General features: G+C 41.0%; 1 protein-coding gene across 1 annotated transcript in view; it reads left to right on the top strand.

The window, feature by feature from the left end:
• Nucleotides 1-21,775, top strand: part of MTX2 (metaxin 2) — a 142,179-nt gene that overhangs the window by 28,868 nt on the left and 91,536 nt on the right. The window contains exon 3 of the mRNA XM_077448083.1: nt 5,799-5,845. Within this exon, the coding sequence (XP_077304209.1) occupies nt 5,799-5,845 (47 nt within the window). The remainder of the gene's footprint in view (nt 1-5,798; nt 5,846-21,775) is intronic.

Raw genomic sequence — 21,775 nt, forward strand, 5'->3', positions numbered from 1 at the left:
CAGTTGGCATGGTTACTGCAGTGGAAAAGCTGAGCCAGCAGATATTGGAAGTGTCATGGTTAATGGAAAGGGGTGGAGGGGGCTGCTGGAGAAGGAGCTGTTAAAATACACAGGCTGGAGTGGTCCTTGCTCCCTTCAGCAGCTCTTCATATATCATCAGATTACATTATTGCCCACATTTGGTGATCTGCAGCCTGCTCCAATTGTCAAAAGGCTGCAAAGTAATGAAGACTAATACATGGCAGCCTGTAGTCTTTTAGGCATGGAATTTTTATTGCAGTGATCTTGTCATTCCTCTTTTGTCTGATGGCTCGAGCTGCCTTTTGCAATATAAGCTGCAAGCTCGTATGGTGTGATACTGAATTTCAGATGCTTTGTGATCTCTAATATACATGGATTTTTTTTTTTTTGTAACATAAAAAAATGAATGGGAAATCTGAAAGCTACATGAAAAATATTCTTATGCGCTGCAATGTTTATCTTCCTGAGCGATACATTATTACATATGTTAAGGTATATAATTTTCTATAAAGCACAAAAATTGTCCATTTGATTAACTGGTACAAGTTTTATAACACCCCCCCCCCCTCCTCCTCCCACCATATAAACTAATATGTGCACAAGGCAGCCTGATTATATGGCAGTGCTGTAGACTGTAGATTGATTCTTTCGGTCCACGGTTTTTGTTTAGTATGTGTGTTTTGTGTCTTATCTGCACCTACGGGTAGACCTATTTTAAATACGCATTTCTATTTTGTACTGCAGAGATCCTCATTTGCATAATCATTCAGCTCGTTATGGGAGTGGCTCGTATACTAATCCTGCTAATGCAGATTATACATTTATTTCACTTGCCATTAGGAATAGTCCCTATCTAGTTATACACGTCAAAAGGAACTGACAGCAATGAATATTTTTTTTTTATCTATCGTTAATTCACTGCAACGCGTTTTTTTTACTTTTTAAATCTATTTCTGGGTACAATAAATGAGAGCCCTCCTTGTTATTATTCTAGGATTCTTGCCCTTTCCTTTGGAAAGCCAAGAAGGAACGTGCTAGTTGTGACATAGTAGTGACATAAATGATTCAGGTTGGACAAATGCAGTACTGGACAAATCCCAGAAGTCCGATGGGCAGTAAAAAAATTACAGATGCCATCTTGGTTTGTGAGCTTTATCCATTGCTGTCTATTGCTTTGTCTGCACGGATTGGGACTCATGCGGAAGGAGTTGTGACTCAAGTATTTTTCAGCAGTCAACGTTTGGATATCGTCTGTAATGCCCTGTAGACACGGTCGGACAAAGTTGTCAGAAAATCCAATCGTTTTGAACATGGTGACGTTTGTTGCGTATGAAGGGACAACGTAGAGGCTACTAGCCAATAGCTTTGGTAATTTGATCTGAGCATGCGTGGCACTTTGTCCGTCAGCATTCTCTACAAACGATCGGAAAAAGTCTGATCGGATTTTTTTGTCGGAAAATTTTAGATGCTGCTCTCAAATTTTTTCCGTGGGAATTTCCGACGGAAAAAGTCTGATAGAGCCCACACACAATCGGATTTTCCAACAATATAATCCGATCGGACCTTTTCCGTCAGAATTTCCGACCGTGTATACAGGGCATAAGATGTTTCTCAATATTTATTTATTGCTCAGTACAACCAATCCATAAGTGCCCTATGTACTTATAACCAATAGGATCACAATATAAAGAAAATATGTGTTGACTTAGAGAAAACTTTTACTTTAAAAAAAGTCCTCATGGGGCAGACACCTCAAAATGCCAACATATCTAACTCAGGGGTGTCAAACTCCATTTCATTGTGGTTGCCCTCAAAGGGCTGTTTGTATTTGTAAGACTAGATGTCTAGGGCATCCCTCTCCCACCTTACATCAGATGGCAAGACTAGGGGTTGACCAATATCATTTTTTTCAGGGCCGATACCGATTTGTCAGCCGCTTTTCAGGCCCATAGCCGATATCGGGTGCTAATGTTCTGTGTATCACTGTCACTTGCCACTGTCACCTGCCACCCAGATGCAGCATGTCACTTGCCACTGTCACCTGCCACTCATTTGCAGCTTATTACTAATCGCACTATTTCTGGCTGCCTCGCTCCAGTGGCGTCCAAGTGGGTAAACTTCCACGCGCAGGCGGGCAGTGAGAGATGACCTAACTGTCTCTCTGCTTGTTCACAGCTGCAGCTCTGTCAAGAGCAGCCTTTGCAGCCCAGCTGTAGGGGCAGATGTGAGGCGGCAGTGAGCGATGATGTCATCTCTCTGCTGCCCGCCACACAGCTCACAGACTGCAGCGAGTGCCGCACGCGAACAGGGGGAGGAGGTCTGACCATTATCGGTACGTTTTTGACCAATACCGATTATTTGAAAAATATGAATATCGGCCCCCAATAATTGGCCGCTCCGATAATCGGTCCACACCTAGTCAAGACTAGCCCACCCTCCTGTACATCAGTGCATCCCCTTTAGCTTGTTCTGCTGCTGGTAAGAGCTTGGGGGGGGGGGGGGGGGGGCGGTGTGCTTAATGCTGAGACCAGGGGAGGGCGGAGATGAGAGAGTGCTGCACAGAGAGATGCAGGATCTGTAGGAAGATTTCTGTCATCCACCCTGCTTCCGACTGCTGAAACTGGGAATAGTGGGGGGACAGAAACCATGCTCTCTGCGGCTGCGAAGGAGTTTTGTCCTCCTTTCTGTAGACGACTGCTGAGTCAAGGTAGGGGCAGAAATGATGGGGGGTTCTGTAGGAGAGGTGGGAGGGCCACATGAAATGGTCTAGAGGGCCAGATTAGGCCCACTGGCCTTGTGTTTGACACATGTGATCTAAGTTGAAGGCGAGATGCCATAATGTAAACTCTTATTTAGTTCCCATAAGCATCATCCCATGTATATATACAAATTGACAAGAGCCAAAAGAAAAAAAGGACTTGAAGACCAGGCCTTTTCTGGAACTTTCTGTTTACAAGTTTAAATTTTAGTATTTTATTTCTTGTTAAAAAAAAACAAAAAAAAAACTAGTATTTTATGCTAAGAAATTATTTATTTACTCCCAAACATTATTTACTGTATTTTTATTTATTTTTTTTCATTTTTATTAGCATAGACCCTAGAGAATAAAATTGCAATTCTTGCAATATTTTATATCGCACAGTATTTGCACAGTGTTCTTTCAAACGCAGTTTTTGTGCTGCGTGTTCTAATTGGTCTCTGCTGTCTTCTGGGACCTGTCTGTCTCTGTTTTCCAGAAGACAGGCGGGGGGGGGGGGGTGGATTTGCTGGACATTGCAGTGGGAGCAGATACCTGGATTTCACAGGTATCTGCTCCCCCCTTCCCCCTGAAAGTTGCCAAATGTGACAACGGAGGGGGGTGGGGACCTGAACAGCGGAAGTTTCATTTCTGGGTCGAACTCCGCTTTAATGTCCAAACCGCTGGCAACAAAAGTGAGTACGCCCCTAGGTGAAAATTTCCAAGTTGGGCCCAATTAGCCATTTTCCCTCCCCCGGTGTCATGTGACTCGTTAATATTACAAGGTCTCAGGTGTGATTGGGTTGCAGGTGTGTTTAAATTGGGTGTTATCGCTCTCAGTCTCTCATACTGGTCACTGGAAGTTCAACATGGCACCTCATGCCAAAGAGCTGCCAGATGGCCTAGGCTATAAGTAGATTGCCAAGACCCTGAAACTGAGCTGCAGCATGGTGGCTAAGACCATACAGTGGTTTAACAGGACAGGTTCCACCCAGAACAGGCTTTGCCATGGTCGACCAAAGAAGTTGAGTACATGTGTCTTATCCGAGGTTGTCTTTGCGAAATAGACATATGAGTGTTGTCAGCATTGCTGCAGAGGTTGAAAGGGGGGGGGGGGGTCAGCCTCTCAGTGCTCAGACCTTACACCACACACTGCATCAAATTGGTCTGCATGGCTGTCGTGCATCATCTTTAGAAGAGGCTTCCTTTTGGGACAAGAAAGCCGCAAGCAGACTAAGCACATGGATTACTGGAACCATGTCCTGTGGTCTGATGAGACCAAAATAAACGTATTTGGTTCAGATGGTGTGTGGCGGCATGATAACGACCCCAAACACACCTCCTAGATGACCACTGCCTTGCTAAAGAAGCTGAGGGTAAAGGTGGTGGACTGGCCAAGCATGTCTCCAGACCTAAACCCTATTGAGCATCTGTGGGGCATCCTCAAATGGAAGGTGGAGGAGCGCAAGGTCTCTAACATCCACCAGCTCCGTGATGTCTTCATGGAGGAGTGTAAGAGGACTACGGAGGCAACCTGTGACGCTCTGGTGACCTCCATGACCAAGATGGTTAAGACCGTGCTGGAAAATAATGGTGGCCACACAAACTATTGACACTTTGAAATCTCTACTTTACATTATTATTATTATTATTATTATTATTAATATTATTATTTGAGGTACTTATATAGCGCCATCAATTTATGCAGTGCTTTTTTATATATATATCAGTCCCTACTGAGCTTACAATCTAAGGTGATTGTAGCAAAGTAATCTCTTCAGTGTTGTCACGTGAAAAGATCTAATAAAATATTTACAAAAATGTGAGGGGTGTACTCACTTTTGTGAGTTACTATATATCATCTAAATTCATCAATACACATAGCTCTGACCTTAATCCAAAGAAAATAGGTATACGAAACATCAATCGTAAAAACAGAAAAATAAGTAGGGTGGGTGATCAAGAGGTTCCTCCACCATCAGGCACTTGAATCAGAGTAAAAAAAGCCTCCACTTAGGACCACATGTCATTACAGGCATAATCCACAGATTATTACCCGTGCCCCACACAGATGTACACATTTCTAATTTGACAACTGCCTTGGAGGAACAGAACCCCTGCACACTGTACAGTTTGGGGGTAGGGTCTGTCTGTATAATAAAACTGGCCTAGCTGTTGGTTCCCCTTTGAGGACGGCAACCCTCTGGAGTGCTGATTTGTTAGAGGGGATCTTCACTGCATCTGAGCACTATAAAAACACTATTTATCATTATCATTTTTAATATTCAAAGCACAGTCCACCATCCATCCATCCATGTCCGTATGCCTTATTTTGTTGAGAAATCACTTTGAAAACCAGCCCCCTAGCATTTCTGGCCATGGCCATCTTTAGTAAGGGCAAATTATTCATGTAGCATTTACTTCCTGGAATCCACCGGCCCTTAGCTCAGGCATGCAGGAGAGTTTACAGAGAGAGAAGGAGAAAACCCCTCCTTTTTCTCCCCTCCTAAAGACTCCTGGGTTATTTAAAAAGTAACCTAGTTGTTGACCCTCCTGAGGATTCCTGGGATGTATGACATCATTTGCTTAGGCAAGAAACCAGGAAGTAACAGAAGAAATGTGTAAAAAAAAAAAAAAAAAAAAAAAAAAAGTTTTAAAACAAGTAAATATGATATACTTTCCTATCTATTTACTAATGCTAACAGCATGAGGGTGTAACTATTTTCCTTCTGCTCAATAAAATCTATATTAAAAAGCCTTGGAGGATTTTTAATTTTCATTACGTAGAATAATGTATCCAATATGTTTCTCAGAAGAGAAGCTATTGGGTACACATTAATGCTTTGAAATTCTGTTTCTAGAAAGAAGTCTCTTTTTTTTTTTTTTTAAACTGTTTCCTGGTTGTCTGCCCATAGCAACCATTTTAGCTCCCAGTTGTCATTTGTTGTAGTGCTGATTGTCATGGATTCTTTCTCAGGACCCATTGTTGTCTTCTAAATATGTTCAGAGTGTTCAAACTGCTGTTTTTGTCTTTCCTCAGGTGAACAAGTTCTGCTTTCTGACAATGCATCCTGCCTTGCTGTCCAGGTAATGATTTATTCTTTAAATCTTGGTTGCTGTGCTCTGCCTTGTTAAAAATCTGCAGCTGCGGCCCACCAGTGACCCGTTTTTAGTTTTCAGCCAAATCCAACTACCTCTCTTCAGGAGATCCACAAAGCAAATCTCGCCATCTAACCTAGGCCATCTGCTGGAGTACAAACTATCTGCTGGTACTGGCCTTTAACCACTGTGTGTGTTTGTGTATATGTATATATGTGTGATATATATATATAATTTCTGTGTGTATATATATATATATGTGTATATGTGTGTATGTATGTATGTATATATGTGTGTATATATATATATATATATATATATATATATATATATATATATATATATATATATATAATATATAATATCTGCACGACTAATAGATAACAAATCAAGATGAGATCGTGATTCTACCCTTGATTCAGTGCAGAGAGTTCTCTGCTCAAGCTGACAGCTGTCAAAAAAAAAAAAAAAACAGGCAGCCTGCCAAGTTTATCACAACATTGCTCAGGCAAGAAACATTGTAACGTTTCTTACCTTTTAGAGATCAAAGGAATGAACGTCTGTCTGTAGATGAGATAATTTTAACCACTTAAAGACTAAAACTTTTTCTGACACTTGTTGATTAAAAATTAAAATCAGTATTTTTTGTTAGAAAAGGATTTGGAACCCCCAAACATATTATATTTTGTGTGTGTGTGTGTTTAAACTGACCTCACCTACAGACAGACGTGTGTGTGTGTGTGTGTTTTAGCAGAGGCCCTAGAGAATAAAATGCCGGTTGGTGCAATATTTTATGTCACACTGTAGTATTTGCGCAGAGGTCTTTCAAATGCAATATTTTTGGAAAAGTACACTTTACTGTTTTAGTTTTTTTTTTTTTTAACTCAATAAAGTTAGCCCAATTTTTTTGTATAATGTGAAAGATCTTATGCCGAGAGAATCGTGGTCTTTATTCTAAGCAAAAAAATCAGTTGCGATTCTCATTTTAGCCAGAATCATACAGTTCTAATTAAAACAAAAAATAAATAAATAATATACACACACACACACACACACACACACACACACACACACACACACACTGTATCTACCCAGTATTGATTATAAAGTGCTAATGGGGGGGGCAGGTGTTAGAAGTGGGCTGCTTTTGATGTGTGTAGAGGCGCCTGACATTTAGGGTGTGTTCGCATTGAACACGGGTTTGAAATCGTGCAATTTCAGCTGAACTCGCATGGTTTCAAACCCACATTTCAATGCGACGTCGCACTGATTGGAACAGGGCCGTTGCCGGCAATAGCCTGCGATTTCTCATATCATATCCCGTAGATGTGAACGGGGGGCTTAGAATACTTTCAACTTTCTAAACTGCAGTCTGAAAGAGTAGCTTCACCCTTCCTGTGTACATTTTTGTTTATATGGTCCCTTATCTTTTTAGCTGTGGCATCTGCAAAAACATCCATATAACTTCCGACAGCAAAATTAAAGTGAAAAGAGATTATCGCTCCAGGTCATGATCCTGCATTGACGATATCCTTGCTAAGTTGGGAGATAAAGGGTGCCGGCTCAGCAAAAGCAATTATTGGAAGAAAGGAAAAATGGATGGCCGCACTCCAAATACACCTTTATTCACATATCATGATCCATACACCAACGGAGGCACAGGTTACAGATGTAGATAGTTGACGCATTTCGCATTGTCATAGCTGTAGGACCACCGACCCCAATCTTTCTTTTATATGTATAATCTACTGGTCACCTGACCAAACGTATTTGTTCCAGATTGTGATCAGGTGTAGTCCTTAAAGGCTTTCACACACCTGAAAAGAGGAGTGGGTGTGAAGGCGATCAGTGCAAATAGCATGCCTAAATTTAACCCAAAAATGAAGGGTAGAAATTGTTAAGAAATGTTGGGTCCATATAAACAAGCTGCAAATAATTGCTTACCAACCAACTCCAAATTTCATTCGATGTGCTTGTACATCAATCAACACTCCATGCCCATGTACCTAGTATACAGCTAATAAAAACACATTTTGAAAATGTTATACATAAATATAAGCACGTGGACATAAATGCATCATATAAAAATATGTGATACTCAAAAAACCTATATATACATGTAGTCCATGCTCGCCAGAACGGTGTCCAAAAAATGAAACGTATACATATATGTACAGAGATCCTTACATTACATTTTGAAAAATTATACAGGAATACAAATGACTGTATTAAAATATAGTGAACTTGTCTCAAAAACATATGTATATTCAATGAACATACCATCCATATAATATAATCTAGTCAAGTAGATGGATGGTATATTCATTGAATATACATATGTTGTTGAGACACTTTTTTGCTATATTTTAATATAGTCATTTGTATTCCTGTATAGTTTTTCAAATTTTATGTAAGGGTCTCTGTACATATATGTATATGTTTCTCATTTTTTGCTATTTGGGTGGAGTCCTGTTTTGGACACCATTCTGGCGAGCATTGACTAAATGTATATATATGTTTTTTAGATTTTCACATATTTTTATATGATGCATTTATGTCCACGTGCTTATATTCATGAATAATTTTCAAAAATTAGTTTTTATTGGGTGTATACTAGGTACATGGGCATGGAGTGCTATTTATTGGTGTACAAGTATCGAATGAAATTTGGAGTTGGTTGGTAATCGATCATTTGCAGCTTGTTTATATGGACCCAACATTTTGTAAAAATGTCTACCCTTCATTTTTGGTTAAATGTAGGCATGCTATTTGCACTGATTGCCTCCACACCCACTCCTCTTTTAATATGTGTGAAAGCCTTGGACTACACCTAATAGGTACAGAATAAGGGTAAAATGGCGCTACCTATATACTAAAAAGCGACAGACCCAGGCCGCTTTTTAAGTGATGTGTGCCTCTAATGTGACTATTAAATGTGCATATACCATTAATGCAAATTAATGAACTCCTAGCTTTAATAGCTAATTAGTATAGGCTTTAGCCAGCTAGACTTCCCTCCTATGTCACCCTCCGATATCCAGTGCAGGTAAAATTTTCATGCAAAAAATAAGATATGGGCTCTCATAGTGTAGTAATCAAATTTGGGAAATGTTTTTATTTCAAAGTTAAAACCGTAAGAAAAAACAAACCAAAAAATAAGATAAAAATAAAAACAAATGTTCCATGCAATGGAAACTCCTCAAAAAAGCTCTACAGCTATGGGTAAAAGTGATAGCTTCAGAGCCGTGATATATCTCGCTTGCAGCATGCGTTCCAGCTGCGTTCCGCAGACCCACTGAGCTCCTATCACACCCGGAAGTGACATCAGTGCGTGACTCCGCCTTATGCACGTTTTATTATCAAACGTCTTCTGAGATCTAGGAGAGGAGTCTAGCTGGCTGACCTTCCCCTGGAGAGATTATCTGCACGTTCAGTTTGATCTAGATGTGAGATACCCCTGGCAGGGCCATAGGGGCTGGATATTGGATGGAAAGGCTGGAGACTAGCCTGGCTGCATGACCTGACTCTGGAAGCATCATCTTTACATGAAGCTTGTCCTCTGTGCGAGATACCCCTGTAGGGGTTATTGGAGCTGGTGAGTGGGGACCCAAGAGGGGGAGCACCAAAAGTCACCTGGATTTTTCTTGTAGTTACAGTCACCAAGCACTTAAGAATCTCAAAAGGCTGTTTTGATTTTTTTGATGCATATTGTCTGGATTTAGCGTGTGTTTCACTGACCACTGGAGGTGACATTGTTTGGACTCGAAACCGGAATTTACGTCAACTCGTTTTGCCCTCCCACAAAACGTGATCAAAGACCACTTCCGATTTTTGGTGGAAAGCACACTGGATGCAACGATTCCTATTGCATTTCCTTGCTAATCCATGCACGATTTTATTTTTTCTCATTTTGTAAGTACCTATCCTAGTTTGCGTAATAAAGCCTTGCAAACTGTACTTCAACCATTAGTTCCCTTCTTTTATTTAATTTTTGGTAAAACCATCCACGCATGGCCGTTATATCTGGGGGAGATCTTCATTGGTTCCTGGTGTGAATTGCCATCCCTGGCCAGCATTCTAGTGTAAACGACCCCTAGACTGAAAAGCTAGGGGTTCATTCCATTCGGTGATTGGGCACACAGGAGGGGTGTGTGGTGCACCTTGAAGTTTGGAGCACAATTGCACTTTATCCATTGGAGCACATTTTTCACTATTATATGGACGTTTTTACTGATTTTGTTTTGTAATATTGTGAGTGTTGTAATTATATCCACTTTCAATTTGTCAAGTAATGAGCACTGTGTACAGCAGCTGCAACCACTAGTATCACTTATTTTTATTCAATTCTAGCGCTACTATATATATATTAAGTTGATATATATTTTTCACAAGTGAGGACACCGCTGGGTTCCTGGACAGGTAAGTTCTCTAATATTAAAAGTCAGCAGCTACAGTATTTGTAGCTGCTGACTTTTTTTTTTTTTTTTTTTCTGAAGGAGCCTGGAGCTCCTCTTTTAATAATGACCACTACTGGCAGTTACAGGATGGTAGCAGACAGGATGTTTGTGTCATAGTTGTACATCCTTGTGGAAAAAGAAAATTAAAGGGCTGTATCTCAATAAAACATTGACATTGAAAATATAAAGTTATTATTACTGTGCTTTGTGTAATTGCCTCTAATTTTGCTTTATAATGAAGCCCTGTCATCCTTCGCAGGTCGGCTAAAAATTTCCAGCCAGGCTGAGTGGGAGGTCATACACTTGCTGTTGAAAAGCAATAACATAGAGCAGGGATAACCAACACATAATCACATTGGCTGCTACCTGAAGTTCTGACAGTATCATTTTTCAGGCTCTGAGATGAGGGTGAGAAAGTGAGGTAATTGTTTAGCATACAGGGTTCAGGAATACCTATACAAAACCGAGCTCATGATATTTCCTCCCCCCACGTGCCTCTTCCCCTGATTTCTCTGTCAAAATCAATGGCTCATCTATCAACCTGTCCCCCCATGCCAAGGTCTTGGGTGTAATCCTGGACTCTGAACTATCCTTTCGGCCCCACATCCAGTCGCTGTCCAAATCTCGCAATATCTCCAAGATAAACCCTTTCCTAACCAATGACACTGCAAAGCTTCTAATCCACTCCCTGGTCATCTCTCGTCTCGACTACTGCAACTCCCTCCTCATTGGCTTACCTTTTTAAATAGGCTATCCCCTCTTTAGTCCATTAACGCTGCTGCCAGGCTCAGCCACCTTACAAACTGCTTGGCATCTGCTACTCCTCTTTTGCAATCCCTCCTTTGGCTGCCACTCAACCAACTAATTAAATTCAACATACTAACCATAACTTAAAAAGCCATCCATAACTCGGCCCCCAGCTTCATCACTAACTTGGTCTCAAAATACCAACCAAATAATTTTCTTTGTTTCTCCCAAGAACTCCTGCTCTCTAGCTCCCTTGTCGCCTCATCCTATGCTCACCTCCAGGACTTCTCCTGAACCTCTCCCATTTTCTGGAATGCTCTACCCCAATCTGTCCTGCTTTGTCCACTTTTAGACCATCCCTAAAAACTCATGTCTTCAGAGAAGCCTATCTGGCCCCCACCTAACAACGGTACATTTGTTTTCAGCACATGCCCCACAGTTATTACCTCTTGTATCTCTTGGCCCTCCCTCTTAGATTGTAAGCTCTAAGGAGCAGGGCTATCTGATTCCTACTGTTTTAAAGTGTACTGTAGTTGTACTGCCAACCCTCAAGTTATAAAGCGCTGCTGTGTAAACTGTTGGCACTATATAAATCCTGTATAATAATAATTGTAGGCTTAGAACATTTTATCTCCTTCCATTACAGAACCCATGTCAGGTTGTGCAGACAATACCTTATAGGTAGGCAGTGCCCAGTGCACTTCTAACTGGGGTTCCTCTTTAAGGTTTACTGGAGTGAGTGCCTTTTTTAAAGTGTTTTCCTCCTGCCGTGTGCATTATTTCTAAAGATGGTCAATGCAGCATTGTTTATTCTCATTACCTTATACCATACATTATTTAATATCTGGACATTTAACCATGTACTGTGTCTAGCCTTCCCTACGTACCCAATGTTTGAATGAAGCTGCATAATGGTTTTGCTGGCCTGTTCTCTTTGTATTTCTCTGAGCTGTCTGTGGTCTTTTTATCAACTTTTACTCTCATCAGTCAAAGTTTAAGGCTTATGGTCTTCAGTCCTAAAGACTCATGGGAAGGCCATTAGTCTCTCACTCCCCAATGCTCAGTGCCTTATTTAGTTTAGTCTGAGTTCATTTCATCCTGAGGTCATCTTTTTACTGATGCAGCAGTGAGAGTATAGCAGGCAAAATCCATACTGGAATAATTTTAAGATTAGACATAGACTGTTATTTGTGATTTGGTGTCAAGGAGATTGCAACTGCTCTGTAGCATATTATCAATATTTCAGATGTGTCTGTAGCAATAAAACCCCAGGCTGTAGAGAAAATGTCATCAAAATTCACATACAGTCTTGGAGAGAATAGACCATGTAGGAATGTTAGGTTGTCGCACGGATTTGTTTCACTTAAGCCTTGTACACACGGTACGATTGTTGGCCAACCAAGTGTCTGATTTTTCTTGTCTTGCATACTAACAGTACACAATTGTCATGCCACAAACGCGAACATAGTGACGTGCTACAAGGTATTTCAGCTCTTGAGCGCCACCCTTTGGGCCCCTTCTGCTAATTTCGTGTTTGGTGAGCATTGATTTCGAGCATGCGTGTTTGTACTTTGGACTTTTGTGTGACGGATTTGTGTACTGACCATACGAAAATCTGACATCAATCCGCTGTCTGCAGAAAATTTACAAGCCTGCCATTCAGCATTTGTTGCCCGAAAGTTGGACACAAATTGACAAAAGGAGCGCCAAATTGCCCCAAAGATGCTTGCAGAACTTTATTTTCCTGCCCCTGCAAGCGTACTCAGGCTTTCACACTGGAGAGGCATAAGAGGCAGTTTTTAGTCACTTTACAGGTTTAAACACCTGAAAACTGCCTCAGTGTGAAAGGGGTCTTACAGCCTTTAGTCTGTTGGGATGTGTCTCTGCTAACTTTGCACATCTAGACTTTGCAATATTTGGCAACTCTTCTTTGCAGAGCTACTCAAGTTCAATTAAATTCGATTTTTGTTCTGTGGAATGACACCAATTGTGTCATTCCACAGATTTTCAATGGGGTTTAAAGTGGTTGTAAACCCTTACAAACCACTTTGACCTACAGGTAAGCCTAGATTAAGGCTTACCTGTAGGTCCAAGAAATATCTCCTAAACCTACACGGTTTAGGAGATATTTACTAAAAGACAGTCACAGCTGTCTACGGCACATGCACCGTAGACAGCTGCATGCAGGCGCTCTATCACCGTTATGGCATATCGCCGTTAGCAGCGGCATGCTGCTAAGTGGAGGCTCCCATGTGCGGGAGTGATGTCATCGCTGCTCTGGCGCTGTGAGTGGCCGGAGCAGCAATACCCGGAAGAAGATGGACGCTCCGGACTACAGGGGACAGCGGCAACATCTCTGGCTCCTGTGTCAGGTAAGTGACACATAATGGGCTACTATGCGATGCATAGTAGCCCATTATGCTTTACCTTTGCAGGTAGACAAAGAGGAAGTAAACCCATCAGGGTTTACTTCCTCTTTAAGTCTGGGCTCTCGACTAGGCTATGCAAGGACATACACATTTTTTCTCCTTCATTATCATGTTGGAAGGTAAACCTTCTCATTGGCAACTTTCTGGCAGGGGACAGCAGATATTCCTCAATAATCTGACGGTATTTCTATCCTGACAAGTGCACTAGTCCCTACTGCAGAGAAACACCCCCATAACAGGATATTTCAAAGTCAAGGTCCATAAAGACATGGATGAGCCAGTTTGGGGTGGAGGAAAGTGACTGGCCTGCACAGAGTTCCGACCTCAACCCGATAGAACACCTTTGGGATGAATTAGAGCAGAGACTGTGAGCCAGGCCTTCTCATCCAACATCAGTGCCTGACCTCACAAATGCGCTTTTGGAACAATGGTCAACATGTTCAAGGATAGTTGTACCAGGTTGACATAGCCTCTTTCTTTTACAAACAAGTTGGCCTCTCTGCCTGAATTTTTTTTGCGAAGAGTGGCATTTAACATTACAGAACAGGTCCAGTTGACTGTGACTAGCTACTACTAGACATACCATGTCCTGGATAAATGAGAACCTTCATAGGCTTTCTGGTTCCATGTTCTCCTACCTGTGAGATTTGACCATACAGCCTGGGGAGGACAGAATTTTTCCAATGCCATGTGGATTGGACATTTCAACGCTGCATGACTGGTTGAAATCCGTTGTGTGGAGCAGGTGGCATGAGATCTCTACAGCAGTATATACAAATAGGTCCATATATATTTAGACACAGGCACAATTTTCATCATTTTGGCTCTGTATGACACCAGAATAAAATTAAAATGAGGAATCCAAATGAATTTGAAGTGCAGACTTTCAGTTTTAATTCAAGGGGTTGAACATAACTGTCAAGTGCACATTTTAGGAACTGCAACAGTTTTTATGCACAGTCCTCCCATTTTCAGGGGCTCAAATGTATTTGGACAAATGAATATAATCATAAATAAAATGTTCATTTTTATTTATTTTTCTTAATGTTTTTTGAGAATCTTTTACTGGTAATGACTACCTGAAGTCTGGAACCCATGAACATTACCAAAGACTGGGTTTCCTCCTTTCTGTTGTTTGGCCAGGCTCTAACTGCAGCTGTCTTCAATTCTTTGTGGGTCTTTCTGCCTTTAGTTTTGCCTTCAGCAAGTGAAATGCTCAATTGGGTTGAGCTCAGGTGATTCAGCCATTGCAGAATATTCCACGTGTTTTCCTTTAAAAGCTCCTGGGTTGCTTTTGCAGTGTGTTTTGGATCATTGTCCTTCTGAACTGTGACATGCTGCCCAATCAAGTTTGCTGCATTTGGCTGAATATGGGCTGACAGTATATCTCTAAACACTGCAGAATTTGTCCGGCTGCTTCTGTCACAACATCAATAAACATCAATAAACGCCAATGACCCAGTAGCCATGCATGCCCATGCCATCACACTGCCTCCACTATGTTTTACAGATGTCTTGTACTTTGAATCATGAGCTGTTCCAAGCCTTCTCCACACTTTTTCTTCTTCTCGTCATTCGGGTACAGATTGATCTTAGTTTCATCCGTCCAAAGAATGCTTTTCCAGAACGGGTCTGGCTTTTTTAAATGTTTTTTTTGGCAAAGTCTATTCTGGCTTTTCTATTCTTCAGGCTTATAAATGGTTTGCACCTTGCGGTGAACCCTCTGTATTTGCTCTCTTGAAGTCTTCTCTTGATTATAGACTTTGACATAATAGCCCACCTCCTGGAGAGTGTCCTTCACTTGTCTGGATGTTGTGAATAGGTTTTTCTTTACCATAGAGAGGATCCTGTAATCATCCACCACTGTTGTCTTCAGTGGACGTTCAGGCCTTCTTCGGTTGCTGAGCTCATCATTGCGTTCTTCTTTTCTCAAAATGTACTAAACTGTTGCTTTGGCCACTCCTAATGTTGCTAATATCTCTCTGATGGATTTTTTTCATTTTTGAAGCCTGTTTCACTTGCATGGACAGCTCCTTTGAATGCAAGATGTAGCTTCACAGCAATAGATTCCAAATGCAAATACCACACTTAGAATCAACTCCTAGACCTTTTACCTGCTTAATTGATGAAGAAATAACGATGGAGTAGCCCACACCTGACCCTGAAACAGCCTTTGATTCAATTGTCCAATTACTTTTGGTCCCTTGAAAAAGGAGGATGGCTATTCTTAAGTGCTGTAATTTCTAAACCCTTCCTCTTATTTGGATGGTCATACCCTCAAATTAAACCAGAGAGTGTGCACTTTAAGCCCATATCCATTATCTAACTATAGCTTGAATATAAGGCAAAAATTAAAAACAAGAACTGGGCGGGACTTTATATGAAGTACGGGGTTAAAAAAAGACAAAGTGGCTATTGAAAAAATGTATTCGTTTTTTTTATCTAGCAAAGCATGATTACATGTATATGGAGAGGTGCGCAGACAGACACATCATTGACATCAGCATTTAACTTTATACAATCATAATGACCAATACAGAATAAATAATAAAAGCGCACCTCAATTATATACATAAAATAACCAATGATAATGATGAAGAATGGACAATTGATAAAGTATGGCAACTACATGAATCTATGACTTCATGGTTGTTGCAATGAATTAATAAAAAAACATGATTAGTACAGTATTACAAAAAGCAATGCTGTTGAGATTGGGGTACCAGAATACATGGCAACTAATAGCTCTACGCATTTTGCGGCTTACTGCCGCTCATCAGGAGCAAGCTCGTGATTGGTCTAAAAATACAGAGTAGTAATAAATTAATATTTGCAATGATGGAACAAGGGGAGGTTAAAAAAAAACACCTAATGGTCACTTACACATAGCCATGCAGTCGTAGGCACGGTATCGGAAGCCACCAAGCACCCAGAGCGACGGTACGGGAGCTGAGGAGGCCCATCCTGCGGCAATGGGGCCCACAGAGTGCACACACAGGCAACCACCGGGACAACAAGGGCATTTGTCAAATGGAAACAAAATCCGCATTATAAGTGTAAGCCTAATGGGTGAAAAAAATATACATAATAAGAACTACAGGTATGGTGTAAAATATATATGAGTGCAAGTGAAGAAAGAAAACGAAAAGAGGGTGTGCAGTAAGGAAAAAGTAAGGGAAGTGTGCAATTAAGAAAAGTGTTAGGTGTGTGTAGAAGTGAATACAATTTACAGAGGAGGGGAGGGAGGGATGGCCAATATATACCATCCCCCAATCTAGTTCCCAAGTGACAAAGTGACAATAAAAGGGAAGTGAAAAGAAAAAGGGGAGCTAGAACAATAAGTGCAAGGATACCTTGTGTATGGAGAGAACACGGAATCATAAGATTGTAATGTATAATAAGTGGTTAGCCCCGGTTGTTCCGGTCCCGCCTGCCGCCGCCAACCATGGACACCACTATGCCGCCGTCAGAAGGCCCCCAACGTCACACGCACGAAACACCATGAGGAGGAGGGGAGAACGCCGGCCCTGGGATATATCACCGCCCTGAGCCGGCATAAAAATTAATACTAACTGTAACGCAGGTAAGGTATTTATACTGCTCAGTGACTGACAGAGCAGGACAGATTACTTTACACAGATGATAGGATTTATTTTTCAGTCAGTTTTATTTGTTTTACAAAATAGATTAATACAGTTAGTATATGTTTTTTTTTTTTTTAAAGGGGGGGGGGGGTCAGCCTGTCAGTGCTGGTAATACACCGCACACTGCATCAAATTGGTCTGCATGGCTGTCGTCCCAGAAGGACCCCCCCTCCCAATTGTTGAGGATCGTAGGCTACCTGGGGACATCATTGCCGGGAGCTGTGGTGGCGTATTCAGTGATAGCAACCGACATAGACAGTATTTAAGGTGGATGTAGGTCCGTAAGGCACTCCTGGTGTAGAATAGAAATGATGAGTGGGCCAACCAAGTGGAATCTCTGTGAGTAAAAAAAAAATCATGGTTGGCAATGGAACCCCCTGATAAGTGCAAGTGTAAGAGCTGGTGACAATTTGGGCTAGGCAAAAATAGAAGGTAGGTGAAAGGTAATACTTGCAACCGTGGAGCTATCCAGGAACAGTCCACAGGTTCAATAGATAATGTTAGGTTTTCATGTGTTTCTGCTTCTTTAGGAGCACGAGAAATGCCTTTGCCGTCACAGGGTTGTCCCATCATGCCTCCATGTGTATATATTTACATGCACACATACAGCAAGCATTCACCAGCATGTGTAATATTGTATTTTTAGGCTGTACAGTTCTAGAGCTTTATCTGTCAGCAGAGTGATAAATTAAACTGTGTATTTATTGAAACTGCATGCTTTAGTTTAATAATCCTCACTGACAGCTGATAGTAGCCATGGTTATTCGTGGTCACTTTATGAAAATATCTGATTCCAATAGCCTCAAAAGACTTTTTTATTTTTATATGAGGTTCATTAAATACAGATTCAGCCTGTGGCTTGTGCATATTTTTGATCTATAAAGATATCTAACAATGACAGAATGAAGCGATATCTATTTTATCGTGAAGCTTGCATTGGGAATATAAAACAACATTGGCTTATCTCAAGTTAAGGCCTTAGAAGTTTAAATAAGACAAATACTGTTTGAATATTGTGCTGTTTTGCTTCTTATCAGGTTAGAGTTACAGTGATGCATGAAACTGCGCAAAGTGCACTTGTTACGGACATACCGTGAGCTCAAATAGTTTCAAAAGTGTACCTGTCACAAACCAGAGCTTGCGTTCACACCTGAGCAGAGTGTATTCCTGGTAAGTTTTTGCATGTGTGTAAAGCATCATCATTCATATACAGGTACTCCTATTGAAGTATTGTAGTCCAAAACCTAAATACACTAAAAAGAAGCTGTACTTTTTTAGCATAGTGCGTAGAATATAGGGAGACTGAATAGGAACAGTTTGAAAGAACGGGATTCTGCATAATCAGTCATAGAAAACAAGCATAAAAATACTCACGTGTGAGTGGGAGCTTAGTGGATACTAAATGCAAAACAACAATCAAAATAGTTTAAACACTCCAACGCCTTGATTGTTATGTATCCAAAGGTGTCACAATTCGTAATACTTCGTCTAATGCAGCCCTCCTCAGACTGGGAAATTTACAAAAGAGCTGTAGGGTGCAAACACCTAGTGCATTACCACAAAAGACAAAAACATACTTAAACACCAGCTTAGCTCTGAAGAAGGGCCCATGTCCCTCGAAACATGTTAACCTTCCAACTTTGCTATACATGGTCAGATGACATCGGTTTATGGCTGAAGTAATGCCTTTTTTTTATGTTTGTGTATATGTTTTTGTGTGTTTTTACAGTTTGCAAAATAACAATCCGATCTAGAAATACTAACTGCTGACGTTTTATGCAAATTTCAACTTTTCAGAAGTCACGATTGCCCCTCCCCCTGTCTTCCTTTTTTCAAACACACCATCTATAACCCCAGAACACCAATAGGAAGCTGGAGAAGCTGTATGAGGGAGAGCCACACTTTATTCTTCATTGGAACCTAGATTTGCATATAACATGTTTTATTTCTGCATCTGATAATCATTCTGACATGCCAGAGATATAATCTTTGTTTATATGGTTTCTTCATTAGATTCTCAGTTTAAAAAGTCAATCCAAACTTTTCCTGTTCTCCTCCTCTTTTCGGCATATTATCTTTACCAGCTTTACAGTCGCTCCTTAATGGCTCATTTATACAATGAAACTTGTTTATTAAGTAAAAGACATCTGCATACTGCAGTGAGCCACGGAAATATTAAATGGAATTTCATTCTCGTGAGGGAAGTAAACCATGCTTATAAACTCGGTTACATGAGGAATAATGTACACGTTTTAACAACACTTGGAAGAATTGTTTTTCTTTATTATTAAATCTTCTTGATGTTGAAATTTATGGATTTCCCAAAACCATTCGGGCTTATTTAAAGCAACCCGGTCACATAATAAAAAAAGGTTAACCAAGCACATATTTGTAAAGAAGCAAGAAGCACATACCTATGCTAAGGGAATGTCCGCCTCTTCTACCACCTGCCCCATTGAACATTGCCGTGTTGCTGAGAAATGGTCCCGTTAACGTCCTCTAGGGAAACGGACACAAATCTCTTGGGTGCCCTGCAGCCATGCCTGGTTTCTTCTGGTGATCCCCAGGTCCATACTCGCTCTCCCTCTCCTGGTGTGATGTGGAGCTCAGCAAGAGGAACCAGTGAGAGATGCGGTGGTCCCAGGGGATTGGTACTCTTAGCCCTTGTACACACGGTCGGAGATTCCGACAACCAAATCCGTCGGAGTAATTCCGACGGAATTTATTCCGGAAGAGGTCCGGAAGTGATGTTGCATACACACGGTCGGACTAAATTGTCGGAAAATCCGATTGTACATAACGTGATGACGTTATTTCGTTACGACGGGACTACGTTCAGGCTAGTAGCCAATAGCTTTGGTCTAAGAATTTGATCTGAGCATGCGTGGCACTTTGTCCGTCGGAGTAGGCTACACATGAGTATGTCCGATCGGAGCATTTTGTCGGAAAATTTTACCGGCAACTTGGAAAACTTGGTCCGTCAGATATTCCGACGGAAACAGTCCGATGCAGACCACACACAGTCGGAATATCTGACAAAACGGTCCGATAGGACACATTCCGTCTGAATCTCCGACTGTGTGTACAAGGGCTAAGAAGTGTTGGTTTTTCATCAGATTTTGGACCAATTTTGACCCAATTTTCAGCAACAGAGTGGCCTTCTGTAGCAGAAAAGTTATGTATGCCTTCTCTTTACAATTGTGTGCTTGGTTGAAACTTTTTTATTATAATGTGGTAGGATCAGATACAAGCTAAGATTTGGAGTATACTGCATCTATTTCCCATGAATGCTCTTGAGTACTTCTCTGTTCTGCTCTAAACTTTTCGTTTACTTTATCTAGGTCCCCCATCTTTTCAGCATTATTAGGCAGAATACTGGTTTAAAGGCAGTGGAACCAAGTAATATTACGGTATATTGTTGTAACCACCCCAGAACTAAACCATCACACAGCCCTTGTGTAGAGTAGTTGAGGATATCACTGCCTTGTGTATGGTCAGAGGTGGTCACAAAAAATATATAATTTGCCCCACAAGCACACATTGCACTAGGTGCTACATATTCTCATTGGTGACGTTGCATGTCCAGGTTGTAGTTTACATCTCTAAATTAAGCTCAGGGCTTTGCAGCTGACAGGGAATGGCAGAGGCACATCACTGTGTACATGACATTGGTTAGCAAGATGACATTATCTTCCAAACTTTATTAAATGATACAAAAGCATATTAACAATAGGCTGAAGACCACAAAAATGCATTTCAAATAAATACCCAGTCCTGATTCGGTGAATGTAGCATATAATCATATGCTTTATACAAAGCAATACAGTAGATATAAAAAGTCTACACACCCCTGTTAAAATGTCAGGTTTCTGTGATGTAGAAAAAAAGAGGCAAATAATTTCAGAACTTTTTTCGCCTTTTAATGTGACCTATAATCTGTACCATTTGATTTGATTACAGCTCTGTCTTTTTGGGTATGAGTCTATCAGCATGGCACATCTTGACTTGGCAATATTTGCCCAATCTTCTTTGCAAAAACACTCCAAATCTGTCAGATTGCAAGGACATCTCCTGTGCACAGCGCTCTTCAGATCACTCCACAGGTTTTCAACCTGATTCAGGTCTGGGCTCTTGCTGGGCCATTCCAAAACTTTAATCATTTTCTGGATAAGCCATTCCTTTGTTGATTTGGATGTATGCCTGACAGTTTTGTGCCAATATTGACTGGTATTTGGAACTGTTCATAAGTCCCTCCACCTTGACTAAGGCCCCTGTTCTAGCTGAAGTAAAACAGCCCCAAAGCATGTTGCTGCCACCACCATGCTTCACTGTGGGTATGGTGTTCTTTTGGTGATGCACAGTGTTGTTTTTGCACCAAACAAATCTTTTGGAATTATAGCCAAACATTTCAACATTGGTCTCGTCAGACCAGAACACCTTTTCCCACATGCTTTTGGGAAACTTCAGATGTGTTTTTGCTAAATTTTGCTGGGTTTGGATGTTGTTTTTCATAAGAAAAGGCTTCCATCTTGCCACTACCCCATGGCCCAGTCATATAAAGAGATTGTTGTCACATGTACCACGCAGCCAGTACTTGCCAGATATTCCTGCAGCTCCTTTGGTGTTGATGTAGGCCTCTTG

This window comes from Lithobates pipiens, unplaced genomic scaffold (assembly GCF_037356315.1).
Source record: "Lithobates pipiens isolate NorthernLeopardFrog02 unplaced genomic scaffold, aLitPip1_a1.2 Scaffold_22, whole genome shotgun sequence".
In the NCBI taxonomy this organism is placed as follows: domain Eukaryota; kingdom Metazoa; phylum Chordata; class Amphibia; order Anura; family Ranidae; genus Lithobates; species Lithobates pipiens.